Genomic DNA, 22,134 nt, shown 5'->3' on the forward strand with positions numbered 1-22,134 from the left:
TATATATATAAAAATAAAAAATAAGGGTGAGATAATAATCTCAGTGAATTCTATTAAAAATGAAGAGCAATTTGAAATAAATTTTCCTTAAGAAAGTAATGAATACTTGACATGAATATGCCACACTTTTCATTAGTCATAGACCAAACATTTAAAATCTTTACTTTTACTTTAAGCACGAAATAATTGTACATTTTTTTTTTCTTCTTAATTCAGAAAAGCTTTAAAAAAATTATTTTCTTTTATAAGAAAAAACTTCTCCAATTCCTCCAACGTGGGTAACCTAGATAATTGGAGTCTTTTGTGAAGGTGTTCTGGTCATGACTCTAATTGACGTCGCATATGTTTTACCTTTACCCATTATTTCTAACTTGAAATAAAGCTGAAATAACCCACCATAATATGCATGTTATTGACTTATTTATGAAATGAGACTAATTTAACTTTCTTACACGAGACTAATAAAAAATAACTAATTAAAAATCTAATTCACTATCATACACGAGACTAGTTTTCTATTCAATTATGATGATGCTTTATATGTTTAACTTTAGTTTAAATATCAGGACACGCAAAGAAGAAAATAGTGTAGTCATATTTTACGAATCTTCATCTCCCATTTCTTCTGATCTTTTTTATGGATATTCACATATAAAAAAACTCATTTCTAATAAAAAAAGACCTTAGTTCTCTTTGAATTTACTTTGTTGAATATCCTTAGTCAAATATTTTATTTTAATCAATATTTACACCGTTAATTGAAAAGTTTGTATAGCCAATATTTTGTTTGACTAAATATTTAGTCAATACTTTATCTATTAAAGCTATAAATATGATTAATGTTTAAAATGCATTTAGATATCTATATTACTATACAAACTGAATTTTATGAAACTGAAAATTATACTTTTATAATCTTTAATAAAATAGGTTTTAAACTTAAAAATATTTAAATTTTACTATTTTTAACAAACGGTTATTAATTATTTATTTTCCATAAAATATTACCTTCAATATTTTATTTTTTAATACATTTTCATTCTTTCTTAAAATCCTTCTATAAATATACTATTTTGTTCAAAAAATTATTTTAAGTTATATACAATATAGTTTATTCACTTTTAAAGAAAAGATTAATTGAAGGTGCAATGTCTTTATTTATCCAACAATTTCTTCTGATATGTGTGCTGATGTTGCTATCCTGATACAATGTTCTTGGAATAAATGTGAGCATTACTAACAAATTGGCAAACAATCTGGACTTAACTCTTCATTGTAAATCTCCCCCTTATGATCTTGGAGTTCATGTTCTTCGTATTAATGAAGAATATCATTTTAGTTTTCATCGAAGCAACAACATTTTTGGCGCAACACGATTCGTTTGTTCCTTTCAGTGGAATTTTGAGCTTCATTGGTTTGACATATTCATAGCCGGTAGAGATGCATGTTATAATTGTGTTTGGAGTATCAGCGAAGAAGGTCCAATTATATTAACAAGATGTGGTCCTCTTTATTATCATTGGAATAAGTAATTGATAATATGTTAGACATTTGTTTATCGTAATAAATATTGTACTTTAGAGTATTGAGAATTTTGGGTATTCTACATCTTGATTCAATCTTCACTTAGTGTATCATATGTATATATATATGATATTTAGTAACAATACTCTTTTTATGTGAAAATGAGAAGAATGCTTCTCAAACTTTAGATTAAAATAAATGGTTGAAATTAAAAACTCAATTTTAAAAACATACATTTCTCTCCCTATTTTATTATTTTTTTCTAAACCATTTACCTTTTCATCTTCTTGAATTTCAATTTACATTAATTGTTTATAAAGTATATATTAAATATTTATTTAATTTACTAAGAAAAAGAAAACAAAGCACAAAAGCAACAACGTCATCGTGAAACTTTTGGATCTGAGTGAGAGTAAACTATAAAATTTTAGGTAAATAAAATTCGATAATAGAGCATAAACAATAAACCTTATCTCTCTTTGAATTTACTTTGTTGAATATCCTTATTCAAATATTTTGTTTTGATAAATATTTACACCATTAATTGAAAAGTTTGTTTAGCTAATACTTTGTTCGACATTTCTTTTTATAACGAAAAGTTCGATGATTTCCATTTTCTTTTATAAGGAAAAGTTCCTCCAATTACTCTGATGTGGATAACCCAGATAATTGGAGTCTCTTGCAAATGTGGTCTGGCTATGACCCCCAATTAGCGTCTCAATTGTTTTACCTTTACCCATTATTTCTGGCTTGAAACAAAGCTGAAACAATCCACCGTAATATGTATGTCATTATTTTATTTATGAAATGAGACTAGTTAAACTTTTGTACAAGGGACTATTAAAAATCAAACTCACTATCATACACGGGACTAGTTTTCCATGCAATTATGATCATGTTTTATATGTTTAACTTTAGTTTAGATATATAACACACAAAGAATAAAATTGTGTATTCATATTTTACAAATCTTCATCTCTCATTGCTTCTAACTTTCTAAGAATATTGACAATTTATTTAAGTAAATATATTATTATTTGAGTTACATAGAGAAATACTATCAACCTTAGATCTATCTGTTCACAACATTCAAATTCTCATCACCTTCTCATAAAAGAGTAAATCACATTTTTAAGTCTCAAAATTATAAACATCAATTAATTTGAGACATTAAATTTACAAAATATCAAATTGCTCTCTCAAATTGTTTAGCGTCAATCAAGATTATCCTCAAGTTTTCTAATTTGTAGGTAAAAATTCTCTGAAATAGTTAATAAAAAAAATATTTGATTAATTTTAAACAATTGGAAACAACGACATGCTATTTCGTAAATTTAAAATTTCAATTTACAAATTCAAATATTAAAATGATGACCTAATAAATCTAAAATGTAGCCAAATGAACAAAAAATAACATGTTAGTTAGGTACCTACACCTAAGTGCTAAATGGTGATTGATCAAAGTCAATACGAAAAACACTGCTTGTTTTCTTTCTTCTTTTTTTCTTCCAATTTTCTTTTTTGTATTCCTTTTATTTTCCTCTCTTGTTCTGTATGTACAAACACTGGAATAAACGTAAAGAACATTTTAAAAGTCAATAATGGGTTCTCCAACTTTCAAATTTCGTTCAACCGTCCAAGGCAAGTTAAAGAGCTTGGCCATGATAAACTTAAAAATCTTATTGACATTTATATTGTGTGTTGCACTTGAAAAGAAAAGTGTTGCCTTCATTGCCCTTGCATATGCTCTTGCCTGTGTCATAAGTTAATTCAATTTTGAAAAGCCAAAGAATATGGTAAAAAGTATACACTTTATTCAATGCAATAAACTGTTAATTTGTATACCAAAAAAGTAAAGTAATGAATTGTGAACATCACTCATCTAACTTTAATCCACATGCATGGAAGATCCAAAATGATTAAATACTCAAATTCATTCTTGAAATTATATGATCACTATTTCAAAATATTCTTAAAATTGCAAAAAATTGATAAATTTTGTCCTTCGATTAATAAATATCTCGCTAAATTTAAAACTAAGTAAATAATGTGAAATATATTTTGATAAAGAGACGCCTTCATTAATTTTTTTATAATTCTAGCTATAATTTGAAAATGATATTAATAATGTGATAAATTAAGTCGATAAAATTGTACAATTTCAAGAATTAATTTTTGTATTAACTTCCTCCACAATAAAATATGCTAAATGCACAAATAAATATAATTGGGATATTTTTTTTACTTTAAATATAAAAACAACTTTAAATCAATAAATATTGATGTATTTAGTCTAAATATTTTTTTTAATCTTAAAAATAAGAATGAATAAAAATTATTGTATTTGATAATTGGACCAAATGATAAAATATATTAACTTTGATTGACCAAAAGTCGTTTATATCTAATACCAAGAGTATCTATGTATATATGCTTATGAGAAAGTTAAACCCCACTAAAATGTACGTTAATGTTGTAATTATTATTCAATTACCTGTGTTACAATTGTCCATTGTAAATCTGGGGGAAGTCTAACAAAATCATCAAATTTGGTTCCTATTAAAATTGGAATTGCAGTCTGCAAGTGAATAACATTATCATCAAAAATTCATCAAAAATAATATATCAAATTTGAAATATTATTTATTAGCTTAATTATCTTGATATCCTAAATCAAACTTATAATTAATCAGCTCCAATCTCTGTCAGTGTCACGTGTTACTGAAAAATTAATTTCACTTGCAACTTACCACCCACCCATAAAGGCTATTAAAGTTTCATCATTATAGTAACATAGTACTAATTGTAACCATTATTTGCAAATAAAATAATAATAATAATAATAATAATAATAATAATAATAATAATAATAATAATAATAATAATAATAATAATAATAATATAAATTTGAACTACCTCAAAGCTTTTTCTTAGTTCAAATAATTTTCGTGTGAAAACTGAAAAGCAATTGGAACTACACTTTATTCCGTGTCATTTACTTTACCAAAGAAAAAAAAATTACGCAAGAAATTTTTTAATAACCGAAAAAGTATCAACCAAAGTAAAATTAAGTAATCACTTCCTAAAAAAAGGAAAATTAAGTAATAGTACCTGATTCCACTTTCTTGCTTCATTATACCACCCAACAACACTGTACAAACACAAAGTGCAAAAATTTGAGAAATAATTATATCTACAATTATATTCCTATAAAACTTATAGATAAAAAGGTATAGTAATGTTTTGAGAGTTTACCTGTTTAATGTTGAACGACTAGTGAGATCAAACATAATCAAAAGTGCAACTGCATCTTTACAAGCAATGGGAATTTGATCCAGGGACTTTTTGTCACCTAATTAAACCCCACATAATTATTTTCCATAAACAACTAATTTAAAATGGAAAAAAAAAAAAAAAAGGAAATCTAAAATTAAAATGTACTTTGAACATGGAAACAAAGAAAAGGTAAAATTAAACAAAATTAAAGCACCTGCTACATCCCATATACAAAATGAAATTCTGGCTCCTTGAATAGATAAAGTTTTGTCCATTAGATTCAATCCTTCCATTTGCAAACTCCTCTTTTCTACCTCATTCCCTACATATTTAATCTGACAAAAAAAAACAACATAGAAAAATTAAAAAACACACATGTATCTAAAAACTCCAAAATTTTAGGAAAAAACTAAGACAAATGACAAACAAAAAATAACATTATGAAGGTAGTATGTTTGATTCCAATCAACTTCCAAACACAACTCAATCCAACATAGTTAACACTAAAAAAAAAAAAAATTGCAGTTGACCCTTTTCAACATTAATGATAAAGTTGAAAACTTGCTTACCAAAAAAGTAGTTTTTCCAATATGACAATCACCCAACAAACTGATCTTGAGGTTAACCAAATCAGAATCCGAGCCATACCCATTATTTGTCTGTTGTTGTTGTTCTTGTGAGAAACCGTCGTCAACGGTGGTCGCCGAATGATGGAGGTTTAATCTTCGATATTGAGCTGGTCTTGGAACAGAACAAAGCATGAATCTATTCCAAAAGAATCGAAAAAAGTGTCCAACGAAAGATACCCTTTGTACAATACCCCATCGAACATCGACCTGAACGATTTTCCGGCAGAGTTGTGACATCTTTTTTGTTGTTTCTTTAATCACTTTTGCCATTGAAATTTCTCTCTCTCTTTTCTTTAGACATAGAACAAGACAGAGACGTTCAAATGTACCTATCTTTTTATTCTTATTTTTTATGAGGTGTTTGGTTTTTCGGTCCCATAAGAACAATATAAGGGACAGTTGACCCGTTTTGTGTTTTTTTTTTCTTTACAATTTTGTTTCCCAAATGCTCCCTATAGCTGCCTTATTTTATACTACTTTGGAATGGGTAATTTTGTAATTCTATATGAAAAGAGTTCTATTACATTGGTTCGAGTGGTAATGGACTTCAACTTCTTTGGTAAGGGTTTCAAGGATTAGGAGTTTGTGGATGAAAAGTGTACTTATTAAGTTAAATAGACTATTAATGATTTCATGAAAGAGATTAGAGTTTCATTATTGGTGTTAATAACTTCTCATTCTTCTAATTTAAATTACTAATCACCTATATTTTTCCTATAAGAAAAAAGTAAAACTTAGGAATATTCTACATCAATAAAATGATTAATAAAAAATATATTAATCATTGTGATGTGAAACAAGTTTTTGATATTTTAGTTATTTATGATTTGGATGAAAATATTATCTTTAGTTATTATCTATTAAAAAAACATAAATTTAATTGTAATTTTAATTTTAATTTTTTGTCATTTTAAATTTTGTTTACTCATTTATAAATCCATGATTTTATTCATTCAATTTTTAAAATATCATATATTTTTCCTACCGTGCATTTGGTTGGTTTTTAAAATATCATATATTTATCCTACCGTGCATTTGGTTGGGATTTTGTTCCCTACAATGTGACAATTAAGATACTTTTGTGACAACTGCATTGATGACATGAAAATCCATTTAGATTATGTTTTGCATCAAATTTAGTTAATTTTATGATATTGATTAATGTATATTTTGATGAAATATAAATAATTTGTTAAGTGAAAATTTACTTAAACCATATCATTTCATCAAGTTATTACATAGACATTTCACATGTCATATGTCATAAAAGTCCATCCTAAAAATTAAAAATACAAAGATTAAAAACATATTTAAAACAAAAATATAAGTTGAGAGTAACCATATCAATAAATCACTCTTTGAATTGAGAGACGGAGAATACTTCAACTTAGCTATTAAATTACACATCATTTCTAAGTTGTAGAATTAATTATGCACACATTTTAGGAGAATATTTATTAAACACCAGAGTTTTTTTATGAGAAATCACAATATTTTGAGGATGTTTATAAAATACATGATAATTATTTTAAAAACATTTATGATTTAATTTTTTTCTCCTTTTACATTTTTGTGAATGTCTTCAAATCTACACAAGAGAATGGCTTGTTATGTAGTTTTTTTTTTTACAAGACATAAGAGGAATCCTTTTTATAGGATTAGGAGAACAAAACATGTAACGACCCACTATGTATATATAAAAAATAAAAAGTAATATATATTATGATATCGTTGTCGAGATGGACTGAGCATCTTATGAAATCAATGTATGGAATTTTTAGGTAAAATAAGGAAAGTTGTGTCAAGAATTGTGACCGTGTGCCATAATTTCTTGCCTAATCCTTATGTCACTTAAGAATAATTTATGTGACTGAGAATATTAGGTAGGAATTTATTTTATTTCCAAAACTTAATTGAGATATAATATGTGCTGTTGATTAGTCTTATCACTCGATTATTAGTTTATGGATTAAAATGAGGAACGGCAAAAGCGAATTTAATTAGGATTGGAGTTTTGTTCGTGATTGTGAATAAAAAATTAGACGTATATACTTGGTCGTTTACTCGTTTTGATCGATGACATATTTTAATAATTGTTTTTTTTTTGTTTGTCAAATTTTAATAATTGCTTCTTCTTTTGTTTTTGATAAGTTTAATAATGGGTTCTATTGATTATGTTTCTCATTAAAAACATGTAAAAATATTCAAAAGCTTGTTAGAGTACTTCATAGGTCACACAATATAAGTTATTTTTAATAAATAAATTTGTGTTAAGAAATACAATTGATTTTATAAAATTAAGATTAAGATTTGTTTTTTTAAAACTATCATTCATTAATAGTATGAAAAAATTGCTTAATTTCAAACTTGTTTTAGTAAAGAATAATAAATAACAAGTGGCTCTTAGGTAAATTTGGTTTTTATCTTCATATTTTTTAATGTGATTCCATTATCTAAGTATAATGCTATTTAATTTTTCTGCTGTGGTATAATATTTTTTTTTTTTATCTCTTTGTGCAATGTTTCTTTTAGTTTAGATTAACATATTAATTTAAATTAATTATAGATTTAAATAAATAATATTAATATCATCAATATTACAAATTTATAGATGTATAAATATTTTTAACATTTATATTTTATTATATTTATAGATATATTGTTATTTTATATTATAAGATTGTTTTACGTTATTAAATTAAATATTATAAGTTTGTTATTAAATTTATTGTTTATGTTTTTATCAAATTTGATTTATCTATTATACTATTTAAATAGATAAATATCCATGGTGAAAATTGCTCTCATTGGTGGATCTGGATCAAGTTAGCATAATCAATCTACTTGATATACAAAGCAAAAAGCTGCTGCAATGTGCAAGCCTGCACTCTTTCTTTTTATCTTTTCCCTTGCACCAAAACGGATGATTAAAATTAGTTCTTGTCAAATTTTCAAAAAATATAATTAATTCTTGTTAACAAATCTCCTTGAGGTATTTATTATAATTAAAAGTAAAAGTTTGGTATTAAACATAATAAATTTTAAAGAATTAAAAATACAATGATTAATTTATTTATAATTTAATATTTTTATATTTGGTCCTTAACAAATACCTAAAGGCATTTGTTGACCTTTGCCATAAAATTAATCATAGCTCATACTAATATGTCCAAGATTTACCAATCACATTATCGACACGAGCATGCAATTTATTATTTAGTTAAAAAAATACTCACACTCAACGAGGTGTGAGAATAGTGTGGAAAAAAAACACACACAAAATGAAATTATTGAAAGAAAAAACATTAAGAGAAAAATATTGATAATTAAATATAATTAGAAAGAAAAAAAAGATTAAATAGCATATACTCTTAGTATAAAAATTTATTTGATATCCACAACTAATTCAATTTTAGTTTTTAATTTTAAGAATTTATAATATAGTGTAGCAAATTAAAATGTTGATAAAATAATTTTACATTAACAATATATAATTTTTAATTTCAAGAAAAGACTCACAAATAAAAATATAAATAAATGAAAACAAAATTACTATTAGTCTTAATCTTTGTCACCAAAAGAGTTGGAATAAACTTTAATTGGAGTGATTTTTCTTTACTCATATTTTTTTTATAATCTTTATTATTGAATATTACATATTAAGTGATGCAAGCGTCTTCCATTTGTTTTCTTCTTACAATTCAAGGTTTCACTTGCTACTTTGACACTTCATTAGATTTTTTAAAAAGAAAAAACAAAATAATTAAAATGCCATTAAATTTGAATAAAAGGAAAATCAAAAGCTACATGAAATTTATACATGTAAAGAATTTCTATACTATCAATTCATTATAACAACTAATTCCTTAAATATATTTAATTTTTACTATAATTATATATATAATTATGTCTATAAATAATTATAATGCATTCATAATATAACTAATTTGTACTGAAGTACATAACATTAAACTTAAATTATATTTATATTTTAATTTAATTATTTGCTAATTTGCATACATCTATTCGATATAATTGAGAATTGAGCGCTTGGAACAACGTTTGAATTAGTGTTGATTTCCTAGAAAGCATGCAATACGGGACAAGTTTGTGGAAACCAACTTTACTTTCTCCTCTCACACCTTTCAATTCATGATAAAAAAATACTGCATCACATCTCAAACCCATAATGCACTAGTTTATTGTGGAATCTTATTAGTTCCAAGAATATTTTAAAGTTAATCGACTCTTATTAGTTTTTAGTGTAAACTACTTGTAGGATGACAATAATGTATATTTGGATGTCTTTTAATTCCATAAAAGAGTTATATTTGATATTGAGTAAAGATGAATTAAATATGAATTTTAACGGATATATAACTTAACGGATAAAGTTATAAGAAGTGTTATTCTATTTTTTAAGCGTCTTATAATTGGTAAATGTCACTATTGTTGAACTTAAACCATGATGTATTTATTTTCATTAAATTTTAGATTTAATTGCAGTTTTTGTCCTTATATTTATATTGATTCACGGAATTTATCTCCCTATTTTAAAAATCGACAGTTTTGGTCTCTTTCTCATATTTTTAAACTAAAAAATAACGATCTAATATATTTTAAATGATGTAACATACAATTTTATGATATAGAACCATCTAGATACATTAATTAAATTTGAAATATAAAAAAAAAAATCAAAGTTGAAAGTTAAGTTTTTACGACGTTTTATTCCAATTTTATGGGTGTTAATCGCTCTACGTATGATATGCTATGTTATTTAAAACATCTCACATCATTATTTTTTAATTAAAAAATCAAAGAAAAAGACTAAAATTATCGACTTTTGCAACCTTTTTTTCTTAATATTTTGTTGTCGTTTCCTTATGTAATACCGGTTGATGTACAAAAGTTCACACCTTTAAATATTAATACATATTAACATATACATACAAATATATACTATTTAATTATTTTTTCTTTTAACTATTTCTTTGTGTGTGTATAAATATTGTGTTCAAAGTCATTAACCTAACCACAATATTTTTTAGAGGGTTTTTCAAAAATAAATTTAATGTTTTTAAAATGTGATTTTATTTTGTTAGTTACAAAGATAATGGATTTGGCTATCTAAAGAAGAAAAAAAAACATCAATTTAATTCTTAAATTATTATTGTCTCATTAATTTAGTCTTTAAAATATATAAAAATAATAAATAATTTTTAAAGTATATAAAATCTGTTAATTTATTTCTTAAAATATATAGAAATTAATATATCATTTTAATTCTAAATATTTTAATGATATAGACTAAATTTATGAATTTTATATACTTTAAAAACTAGTTATTATATTCACATAGATTAAATATTAAATCGGGGAGAAAAAGTGATAGTTTAAAATAAAATTAACGGAGTATTTAAAGAAAAGTGTACCCACCAAACTGTAAGTAACTGCTATTACCAATTTATAAAATATAGCTAGCTAGGTTCAATTTCATTTTGACTCATATAGTTAGGTTCATGATACACGTAACATTGAATATTGTCGTGATAAATAATTCATTACTTAATTAGGATATAGATTGATATATTTTATTAATTAACTCACTACTAAGATTTAGTGTTAGTTGCGAGTGCCAAAAACACGTGTTGAGAAACAAGAATGAAAGTGGAAAGCACACGATTTAGAATGATGCTAACCACAAAACGTGCAATTGAGTGTTGGGGTCATTTACAATTTATTTATGTGTTATTTAATCGTGGAAGTTTAGTAAAGTTTTATCTTCCCAAAATTCAATAATGCGTGTATTATAGGTGAAGCTATTTCAATGGTTTCACACAATTTTAATACAGCTAAGTTTACTCGCTTCGTCGTGTTGGAAAATAGAGAAAGCCAATTAGCTATAAAGTATGGTAACTTTTAAATGGTTAAGTATCCGTAACAATTACTTATCCGGTATTTGTAAATAAAATAAATCATTTTCCTATATATCATTATATTAATATAATATTATTTATGTATTTAAATTTATTTGTTATTACAACTGAATATAATTTTTTTAATTTAAAATTTTTATTGCGAATTGGAGAATTTATTCTATTAATTAAATCATATTAAAAAAAAATAATATGTTTTTTATATGCGTTTCGATTAGAAAAATTGTTTATTAAAAAAGTTAATCTAATGTGCACAATGTTGAGTGAGTAGGTCGTTGACAACATCCTAATTTCCTTAAAAAAAAGACATCCTATTTACTGTTTTCGTTTTAAAATATGATTCCATTTGAAAATTTCAGATGAATTAAAAATAAATAAATTGTTGAAAACCTCATTTTTTTTGGATATCAATAAATTCAATTCAAAATTTAAATTCAAATCAAAATAATTAAATTGGAAAAAATTAAAAAATTAAATATTAAATACCATACTCAGCAAAAGTCTATAATAAAAGTGTGTTGCCTATAAAATTTAGGTGATTCACTATAATTTTATTAATACTGTATATACGGATTAAAAAAAAATGGAAAAAGAGAAAGGGAGTGTGAATAGCAAAATCTGGAGGTGTAGATAACACAGTCCTTTGAGAAATAAAGTTATAAGCAGTGAGACAGGCCCAGTTTGACTCATGGGGTCCACGTTGGACAATGATGTTTGAAGAATATCTTTTTTGAGATGGAAACCAAACCAAAACAGAAGAATAGAAGGATCACAATGTGCAACAACAACAACAGTACACAATTGAGAAATCATGGTAGAGGTTTTTCTAGGAGCAGCATCACCTCTTCTACTTCTATGTTCTTATCCTCCCATTCATAGGTAACTAACTAAACTCTCTCTCTTTTTTCTTTTCATTTCCATTATCAATTATTGTTGGTGTTATTTTGGTCATCAATCCTAAGGAGCTGTTTACTTTTTCAAAAATATTTAGTGTTTTTATTTCTTAAAATTTGTGTTAATTTTACTAGTTAACTTCTGTGAACAATTGTCTATGTTTTCATTATTTCCAGAAATATATTCATAAAGTAGCATTACATCATTTCATCTTTATTTCAATTTCATGAATATGATTTACTTCAAATGTCTCTCATCGGTGTAAAATGAATACACATTTTAGGATATGAAAACCGGAAATGTTTTTGGAAATTTAACGGAGCTTTTGTCTTTATACTTCACTGTTTAGGTTCCTATAATTGAATACTCCTTTAGTGTTCATCATTTGTAAATGCTATACATATAAACTTTTTTGCTAATAAGATACTTAATCTAGGATTTATTGAACTGTTGTGAATGATATCCTTTTTTTTTATATAGTTTTTTTATACTTTTTGTTGTTGTGCAAATAGGATGACATTTTGTATGCAGACAATGTAGGGGAGTTTCCGGAAAAACACAATTGAAGTGCTCACTGGATCTTCCTAGTAAGATTCTGAGTAAGCATGTCTTATCGGGTCTTGCTGCTTCCTTGATATTTATGTCTCCTACTAATCAGGTTTGTATTGTACTCCACAACGCAACAATGTTACTATTTCACATTTCAGATTTTAGTTATAGTGGTGCTTAATCATTTTCTATGATTCCAAAATAAAATGGACGTTGCTAGAGAGAAAGTCACTAATTATTGTAGTTTGTAATATTAGGTCAGGTGACATTATATTTTTCTGTGGATTTCTTTCCTAGATAGATACTTTGTATAGTGGCGTTTACTTTACACAACTTAAGTTTTGTGTACTGGTACAAAATTATGGTCAGAAATTGAAGTTATGGTGGCAGAACAATTTAGCCAAGCACTCCAAATGGTCGGCCTCGAGGTAGAGCACTTGACTGTTTGGTGGTTGGCTGGAAACATGATAGTCAAGTGAATTTCATAAAAACAGGAGAGAGGTTATCCGAAATAAGAAAAGAGTGTTACGATATGATATTGTGGCGATTGCGTAAGACACATAGTGGTGGGCATGTAGACCAATACATCCTAAGAATAGTGGTCGCGGTAGTGGTGCCGAAATAGCGCCATGGGCCGTGGCGGAAACAATCAACCATTTGTGTATCAGCACACAATTTTTTAGTTGTGAACCTTATACCTGGCCACTTTTTATTATTCACTCTGTAATTTTGACCATATTGAAGTTCTGATAGAGGCTGGATGTTGCCATGGAAATCCAGCAAATTGATAATGTTTTTGATTGATAAGAATTTTAGTAAATATATGTCGATATGAGTATGAGGTGTTTTAATTTTTTACCATTTTATTTCATCAACAGTCTGTTGCAGCAGATTTATCTCATCAACAAAATATATGCCAGCTTGCCAGTGCCAGTGAAAATGCAGTGAAGTTACCATTTGAGAACGACTCCAATGAAAATCTAATGATGATGAGAGGTATGACAGCCAATAATTTCGACCCGGTCAGATATTCAGGAAGATGGTTTGAAGTTGCTTCACTCAAACGTGGTTTCGCTGGACAAGGCCAAGAAGACTGTCATTGCACTCAGGCAGGTGAATGCTAAAATATATATGAACATATTTATTTATTTGAAAGAATGGACTGCATTTAGGCTTTTGTCAACTTTTTTTCTTTGTCAAGTTCACATTATTCACAACAAATTGTTGAAGGGTGAGGCATAGACAAATCCTAGAGCTTCTGTTTGTATATGAACCATATGTGGAAAATTATGTCATTAATTATAATGTTCTAGTCTTTTTGGAGATAAGTTGTGTTACTTACTTTGTTTGTTGATAAGCACCCTCCCTTAAAAACAAGCTATCAAGGGGAAGAACCTAGTACTCAAGTACTCCACCTAGCATACCATATTGGTCAATGTGAGACTATCCAAGTCTCTATCGTAGAATTGCCTATAAGAGCCAACATTCCAACGGCTACACTCTGCAACCTTTCTAGCCAGCCCTTCTGTAGGTAGCCCTTTCTGATAAGCTCCGAGTCACTTAGACACTCCACCGAACATCCTATACTATTCGGTGTGATAGAATCTATTTTTTGCCATCCTTAAACTTCTTGATATTAACTTGGGTATATTAATGACATTTCAGGGTGTGTATACATTTGATAAGGAGGCACGAGCTATCCAAGTTGATACTTTTTGTGTTCATGGAGGCCCTAATGGATTTATAACTGGCATTAGGGGAAGGGTTCAATGTCTTTCACAAGAAGATTTAGAGAAAAATGAGAGTCAGCTTGAGATGCAGGAGATGATCAGAGAAAAATGCTATCTCCGCTTTCCCACATTGCCATTCATTCCCAAAGAGCCTTATGATGTGATTGCTACTGATTATGACAATTTTGCTCTTGTTTCTGGAGCTAAAGACACAAGTTTTGTTCAGGTATGAATAAGTATATAGTTATACTTTTTTAGCACTTGATCATGTGTTAGGCAAGAATTATAAATCTAGTTATTTAACTTCATATAAAAGAATTCTTCTAAATTTTAATTGATGATATTGATTAGTTATCATGTGTTAGGCAACCATTCTAAGAGTCTATTTGGGAGAGCTTATGACATAAGTCTGTTGATATAAAAAAATTCTTCTAAATTTTAATTGATGACATCGTTTATTTATCAGGTTTTTGGAAGAATTCTTCTATCAAACAGTATCACTTAAACACTTATGGTATTGTTTGAGAGAGTTTATAGAAACAACTTATGATATGTTCGTAAGTTGTTTTCAACTTATTTTCATTAGCTCTTCATGATAGTTTATCAAAACAACTTATAGTTTATATGGAAGCAATTTGACTTCATTTTATCTTTTGTTATAGAAATAATTATACATAAACACTTATATGATACGCTATAAACGCTTAATTAAGTTGTTTATCCAAACATGACCTAACTCTCTGTTGCATCAACATTCAACGGTTCTTTAATTAATAACTATCAATTAGCAAGCGAGTATTTGAATCTGTTTTTACATTTAGTGTTGAATCTCGTCTTCATAATTTTGATGTTCATGAAAGAGTTGATGAACTTGACAATTTGCTGTTGTAGTAATCCATGTTAACATGGTATATTATGACATTTATTCACAATTAGAATTCATTTTCCCTTGATCAATATAACAGATATACTCAAGGACACCTAACCCTGGACCTGACTTTATAGAGAAATACAAAGCTTACTTGGCAAATTATGGATATGATCCAAGCAAAATTAAAGACACACCTCAAGATTGTGAAGTAATGTCCAATAGTCAGTTGACAGCTATGATGTCTATGTCAGGGATGCAGCAGGCACTAACAAACCAGTTTCCTGATCTAGAATTGAAGGGCTCTATTGCATTTAACCCCTTGACAAGTGTATTTGACACTTTGAAGAAGCTTGTTGAGCTTTATTTTAAGTAATAACTGATAACTTTAGCTCAATTAAGTTCCATTATATTCTGTGTTAAAATATATTACTAATTATGCCTTCTTGTATGTAGAATAATGATATTTGATAGCAGCCTTTTTATAACAGGTGAAGTATACACTGCTAATATATGGCATCTTATATGCACAAGTGTGTTTAGTTTTTGTTGTGAGAAGAAATAGAGAAGAGAGAAAGATACTAGACTTACATATAGGGAGAGAAATAAAAGAAAAAGAAAAATACTCTATTTGTTGCCCCTTTGTAAATGCACTTATAAGATGCTTTTTCAATTTTAAAAAATTTAAAATTGAAGAACCATATCATAGAAGTATACTATTAATATATACAAATATCCCATTATCATATAAGTATTATTCAAAGTTAAAAATTCACCAATCTCCATTATACAAAATTAAAATTTTAAAAATAAATTTCTTATTTAATCAAAAGGTTTATTTTGGTCAACATGATGAAGTCAAAACTTTAAAAGAAATTGTGCGATGGTTAGAGTATGGCAATGAGATTTCATTGCGTCAACTTTTTTAAGAGAAAAAGTTAGCAATGTTTAGCAATTCACTATGATTTAGAGAAAACTTTAAGGTTCCGAAAGTACAGTGAAGGTCTTACATGAAAGCAAAGATAAAACTATCCTTTTGTGAAATATGAGCCGAATGCTTACCAATCGGACAAATCTTTATTAACTTGATTATTTCAAACTTTAAAATATTGCTAATGCCATGGAGAACACGATCAAAAAAGTTAATAGTACTTCAAAAATATAACAACAAATGATTGAAAATAACAGTTAAGTTGTAACTATCATCCACTTATTACAAAACCATGTCTAAAAAGTAAAAAGCATATCTAAGAAGCAATCAACACATTCACACAATCATTATTCATCTTGAATTTATTTGTGCAATCCACTTACAAGTTCCAAGTTGTCCTCATCTATTCCTATGATTGATTAAAAGTTCCTCATTGGGATTAAATGTAGCTAAGAAAGAATGGTATGCTATATATTCTTAAAAGTCACAATATAGATAAAATAGCACGGCCTATTCGCGAATGAGAAATAGCACTCCTAATAAATTATAACCGTTAGATCATTAATGAAATTTAACTTTTACTATAATCATATTCATTAATGATTGTTATATGTTGACGGTATAAATTTTTTTTGACGGTGTATGACAATTAAACTATATTATTATTAGGATAGTTTTTCAGCTTGTGATGTGAAGGGGATCCAAGAAGTTAAAGTACAATACAAGTGAATGAATTACCCGTGAGTGACTCCACAACAAAGGCCGTGATGAGGGGCCCCCAAGCAGTTGCATTTTGAAGAGAGTAAGAATTAATCATATGCTCCTTAAACTTGCTTCAACCCTTTTGGGTACTAAAGTAAGGCACCAATAAATTTTTACAGACAATAGTAAAATAAATAGAAGAAATATCATAATCAGATTAAGGATTGGTTTGTTGGCCTGTGGATATTTATATAGGCACCTCTGTCATTTGAGCTAACTTTTGGAATGGAATTCAAATACATTTAACATAATATCATAATCAGGTTAAGGATGACAATGGAGAATTGAACTCAGAATCTACGATAGAAGTGATAATTGGGTATTGGAGTCTTACACTACCAAAGTATACATGTGTTTTGGCACCTCGTCATTAGAGTTTATTTTAGGAGTGAGATTCAAGTATATTTAACATAATCAAATAAGTTTTTCAAATAAAACCAACACTTTGTGTAAGTTTATACTAGCTGTAAATTTATAAAGACTTTTTTCGTAAAGGAGAAGTTAATTTAAGTAAGAAGCTAGTTAAAAATTGTCACAGAAAATATTTTAAATCATGATTCAGATAGATAGCATAATAATACAAATTCAAAACAAAAGTTGAGTGTAATCCACCTTGGTTTTTGTCTAATTTCAGAATCACAGTTCAATTGATTGATATATATAGATTTCGTAAATGATGGTCTATCTTTTAATCTTTACACACTTCCCCCTATATAACTAAATTACAAAATAGATAAAGCCAACTGAAATATAACCATTCATACTTCCCCAAACCTGAAAAAAAGTACTCTTACTTTCATTACTGAATTAGCAACTTAGCATGCCATTACTTGCCAATTAAGACACTAAATACAAAACCAGCTTACTTAAAAAGCCAATTAAAGAGATCTTCCTATTTTACCTTTCACATGAATTCCATTAAATCCACTCACACTCCCAAATAGTCCTAAACAAAGATTTGGATTGTGTGCAGTCAAAATCTTGTGTAGCATGCAGTCAGCTACATCGGTCGCCGTTGAAACAAGATCAGACGGTCCAAATTTCATTGCAATTTTTGTTTTTCTTAAATCCAAAATACAAGTTTGAAATCTAGACCGTTTAATCTTGATCCAACAGCTACCGATGTGGCTGACTGTGATTACACAGGATTTGTGACCACATACAACCTGAATCCCCAAACAATGAGCTAGCATGTACCTAGGAATATGATGTAACTTAAAAAGTAGTTAAAAAGGGTAGTTTAGTAGTTAGAAATCTGAGTGTTTTAACTACAAGCACATGAATGCAGTGACCATAATGTCATCAACCAATTTCCTAATTACACAAACTTTATGCCATGCATTTCATATACACAACATAAGATGAAGAATTCTTGTGAAACCAAAAAAATGCCCCAAAGTATCTGCATTTTCCCCACTAGAACAAAACCACAAACACCCCTTCTTAAAAAAGAAGATTTAGTAGCTCCCTCCTCATTACCAACCAAAGAAAGCATGCATAAATCAACTATCCTTGACAAAAGTGACACAAAGGAGATGGCTGAATTTCCTCCAATAGAAATAGGCACCCGAGGCACGGTGGCATCCTTGATAATGCAGGAAATTGATTACTTCAGCCGGATTGAATCGAATTCCCAAGACAGGTTACAGAGGAACAAGTCTCAAATCACAGATGTAAGTTCTTCCAATAGCTCAAATTCAAGAAGCACAGTTGTATCCGCAGTCGAAAGTACGAAGAAAAAGCGAGTAAGTAGCAAGCTGTTACCAAGTATGTGCTCTCTAGTCGATGTATCAGACAATGGTAGGCCAAACGGAACCTCGGCTTTCAGTTACAGAAACCTGAGGTCCGACACGAAAAGCTTTCAGCTTTAGATAATGCTCTCAGAGAGCTTTGAGAAACCGAGCTTCTTAAGACGACTCGTTAAAGGAGTAGTCCAAGCCTTTTCTGCATTGCCACATTTTATATCCACAACTTCAACAATGTTAGTTTTCTTTTTATCATTTTTCTCTCTGATAGGAGTTCTTTCCACTGAAAAATTATCAGCAGAACCTAGCATTGGTATTCTATGAGTATTATTCCTACTACTATTAGCTTTTGTTTTCTGTGACATAACATGGCTTCTATGGTTTGTATTTTTACTACTTCCACTTCCACTTCCACTAGCTTCATCTGATGACTTTCTTGGTTGTAATCTTTTCGAGGTCGCACTTGTACCGGTATTACTACTACAGGGAACAGAAACAGGAAGTGTTCTAGGTTTAGTAGTTCTTGAAGATACCTTCTGTTTGTGTGATACAGAAGAGTTTTGATCCAATTCTCTTGTCATTAAGGAACTGATTGTTCCAGTGGTTCCTAGTTTGATGGATCCTCCTTTGCCCTTCATACCTTCAAGTGTTTGAGCCATTTTCCTATATCCTAATTATCTCAAATTAATGATCCAAATATTCTAGTCTTTGATATGGATATGATATTCCTAGCAGATTTATTCAGTTATCTGTTGAACATTAGTGTCACACTATGATTTGAAATGTAAACTAATAAATAAGTTTCTTAGAAAACTAATTGGTAATTTAGTCCATCAAATCATGATTGAAAATAATGAGATAGCGGAGGGAATCACTACAGCCACCAACAAAGAAACATAGCTTCAACTCCAAGATCAATTCAGCAAGAGCAGAACAGCAACTCTGAAATATAATCCAAAATAGTAATCCCCAATTAGCTTCAAGACATTTTATGGAAACAAAACAAGGGAACGTGTTTTCTAGGGAAGACCAAAAAAGGGTGCAGAAATGAAAAACAAAACTTGAAGTACAGGTTTTAATCTCTGATGCTAACAAATTTCAACTCTCCCTAACAAACTAAACGCTAACATTTGTCTATTAAAAAATTTAAATTGTAAAATCAATGCAAGCCAACTAGTTTAAACATGTTAGTGTTAATCATGATATCTCAGAAAAATTGTTATAATACAATAAAGTATAGGTTAAGAAACAACAACAACACATCATAATTTTAGGTTGAGCAAAAAAATGGCCACCAAATCAAATTGGCAAGGGTAAAGCAGAATCAAATCCAAAACAGTATCCACATTAACAAAAGAATCACCAAATTTGACAATTGAAAAAAACACATAGAAAATTACAAAAACAAAGTTTGAACAACAACAACAGAAAAATGGAAAAAGGAATTAACTTTGAATTCAACAGAATTGTCCTTCAGGTTAATTCATAAAGTACTAAACTACACTGTTATAATAGAAAAAGAAACACATTTTAGATCCATAAAGAAAAAAGTTAAAATAGATTTTGGTTATCTTACTCTGACAACATGGTCATGGCTTCCACATGTTTTGAAATTGCAGATTTGAAACTGATCCAGCACAGGAAGCAACTATTTTTTATGTGCTAAAATTATGAAATTTTGGCAAATTGTTTTTTGTGTAAATTGTAGAAAATCATAGAGTATCTAATCTATAAAAGGCACAGATTATCTATGTCTTATTTTAGAGAGCGTGCGGATCCACTTCCATTGATTTGACTTTTACTCCCAAATCATTGTGGTAGCAATAACAAGGAAAAATTGAAAAATTACTAATAAATATTTCCACCAAATATTCATTACTTATTGTCATTGCCTATAAATAAATTCTTTATCATGAATATTAAAATGATAGGTGGATACATTTTTATTTATATTTAAGTCGGATTGGAGTATTTGGTTTTTAAAATTACTTTAGAAAAAATTATTTTATATTAACAATTCATTTTTATTATACTCATACTTTTATATAAATTCAAGAAAATGAATATTATAGTAATGGAAATATTATCGTCAAGCTAAAGTCAAATATCACATATAATTTTTTTTTCTTCATTAAATTCTAGTTGTTTTTATAAAAATAAAAGATAAAATTGTTGAGATGAAGGGAATATATTGAAATAAGTTACTAGCTAAATACAATATTATTTTTAAAATGTAATCCTAATGAATTACTATTAATTTGAAGAGTTTCAATTCCAACAATAATAAGAGAGCATAAAGTCCGGAAATGACGGTGGTCATAGTTGGCTATAAACCAGCCACGGTGAGTCGGTGACAATGGACCATATCTGCCCTGCTTTCTTTTTATTTTTTAATAAATTCTTTGCGTCGAAAATTGCATTCGAATCGTGTTAGATATTAAATATCCTCTCAAATCAAACTAACATTAAACAAAAATAATAAATATATTTCTTTACAAGAAAAAAAGTTAGTAATGCTATTTATACATTATTAGCATATTTTAACATATTTTTCTTTTATTTTTAATCAAAATAAATATCCATAAGATTTATATCACCTAACAAATGTTGATATAATTATAAAGTATTATGTCTCAAGTTTAAATCTAAAATTTCACAGTTTTGTACTGCTTCTTTTCCATTTCATTTATAAAATAAAGACAAATTATTTTCAACTTACTCTTTTATTTTTTGACAGAATTGTTTTCAACTTAATCATCGCTGAGGTTGAATTTCAGTTTTATTTTTTCAATAAATATAATTCAAAAGTTGACTAATTAATCAACAGATTAGTGTTAGATTGTGATTAATCAGCATTAATAGTATCCGATCATTGATAACACATCAATTTTTTTGTCTACTTCAGGTTCAGCTTAAAAATAACATGAGATTAAATTAAAAGTAATTAATTACAAGATCAAATAAAAAGAAAATGGTGGACCAAATTTTAAATGAGCCCAAAAGCATCAAAGTGAGTGTGACTAACAACAACTCCTAGAGTTTTTAAATGTGGCTGACAAAAGTAGGCCATCCTTTTTATTGGGTCAAAAAGTATACCCACTAAGATGGTCATATTCTGCAATGGGACCCAATACGATTAGAGTATGTCCTTACGTCAAAAATAAAATAAAGTACAACATTTTTTTAATCACTTATTTTGGTACATGATGCGGGTACTTATTTAATCTAATGAGTATGCTTAAAGATTAGTAACACTGCCTATATAGTGAAATGGGTTTCAATAAACT

General features: G+C 27.9%; 3 protein-coding genes across 3 annotated transcripts; 1 reads left to right on the top strand and 2 right to left on the bottom strand.

Annotated features, from left to right (window-relative positions):
• Positions 1-2,827: 2,827 nt before the first annotated feature.
• Positions 2,828-5,875, bottom strand: LOC101490013 (septum-promoting GTP-binding protein 1). Its single transcript, XM_004491303.4, has 6 exons — positions 5,370-5,875; positions 5,015-5,135; positions 4,780-4,876; positions 4,636-4,675; positions 4,019-4,102; positions 2,828-3,277 (listed from the first exon to the last, which is right to left on the bottom strand). The coding sequence occupies exons 1-6, from the start codon at positions 5,697-5,699 to the stop codon at positions 3,113-3,115; spliced, it is 837 nt and encodes a 278-aa protein (XP_004491360.1). The 5' UTR covers positions 5,700-5,875; the 3' UTR covers positions 2,828-3,112.
• Positions 5,876-12,097: 6,222 nt separating this feature from the next.
• On the top strand, positions 12,098-15,935 carry LOC101490354 (chloroplastic lipocalin). Its single transcript, XM_004491304.4, has 5 exons — positions 12,098-12,247; positions 12,794-12,920; positions 13,690-13,920; positions 14,477-14,767; positions 15,507-15,935. Exons 1-5 carry the CDS (start codon positions 12,180-12,182, stop codon positions 15,783-15,785), a joined length of 996 nt encoding a protein of 331 aa, XP_004491361.1. The 5' UTR covers positions 12,098-12,179; the 3' UTR covers positions 15,786-15,935.
• A 2,390-nt stretch (positions 15,936-18,325) lies between these two features.
• LOC101490676 (uncharacterized) lies at positions 18,326-19,650 on the bottom strand. Its single transcript, XM_004491305.4, has one exon. It carries the CDS (start codon positions 19,504-19,506, stop codon positions 18,970-18,972), a length of 537 nt encoding a protein of 178 aa, XP_004491362.1. The 5' UTR covers positions 19,507-19,650; the 3' UTR covers positions 18,326-18,969.
• Positions 19,651-22,134: the final 2,484 nt, after the last annotated feature.

This window comes from Cicer arietinum, chromosome 2, assembly GCF_000331145.2.
Source record: "Cicer arietinum cultivar CDC Frontier isolate Library 1 chromosome 2, Cicar.CDCFrontier_v2.0, whole genome shotgun sequence".
Lineage (NCBI taxonomy): Eukaryota > Viridiplantae > Streptophyta > Magnoliopsida > Fabales > Fabaceae > Cicer > Cicer arietinum.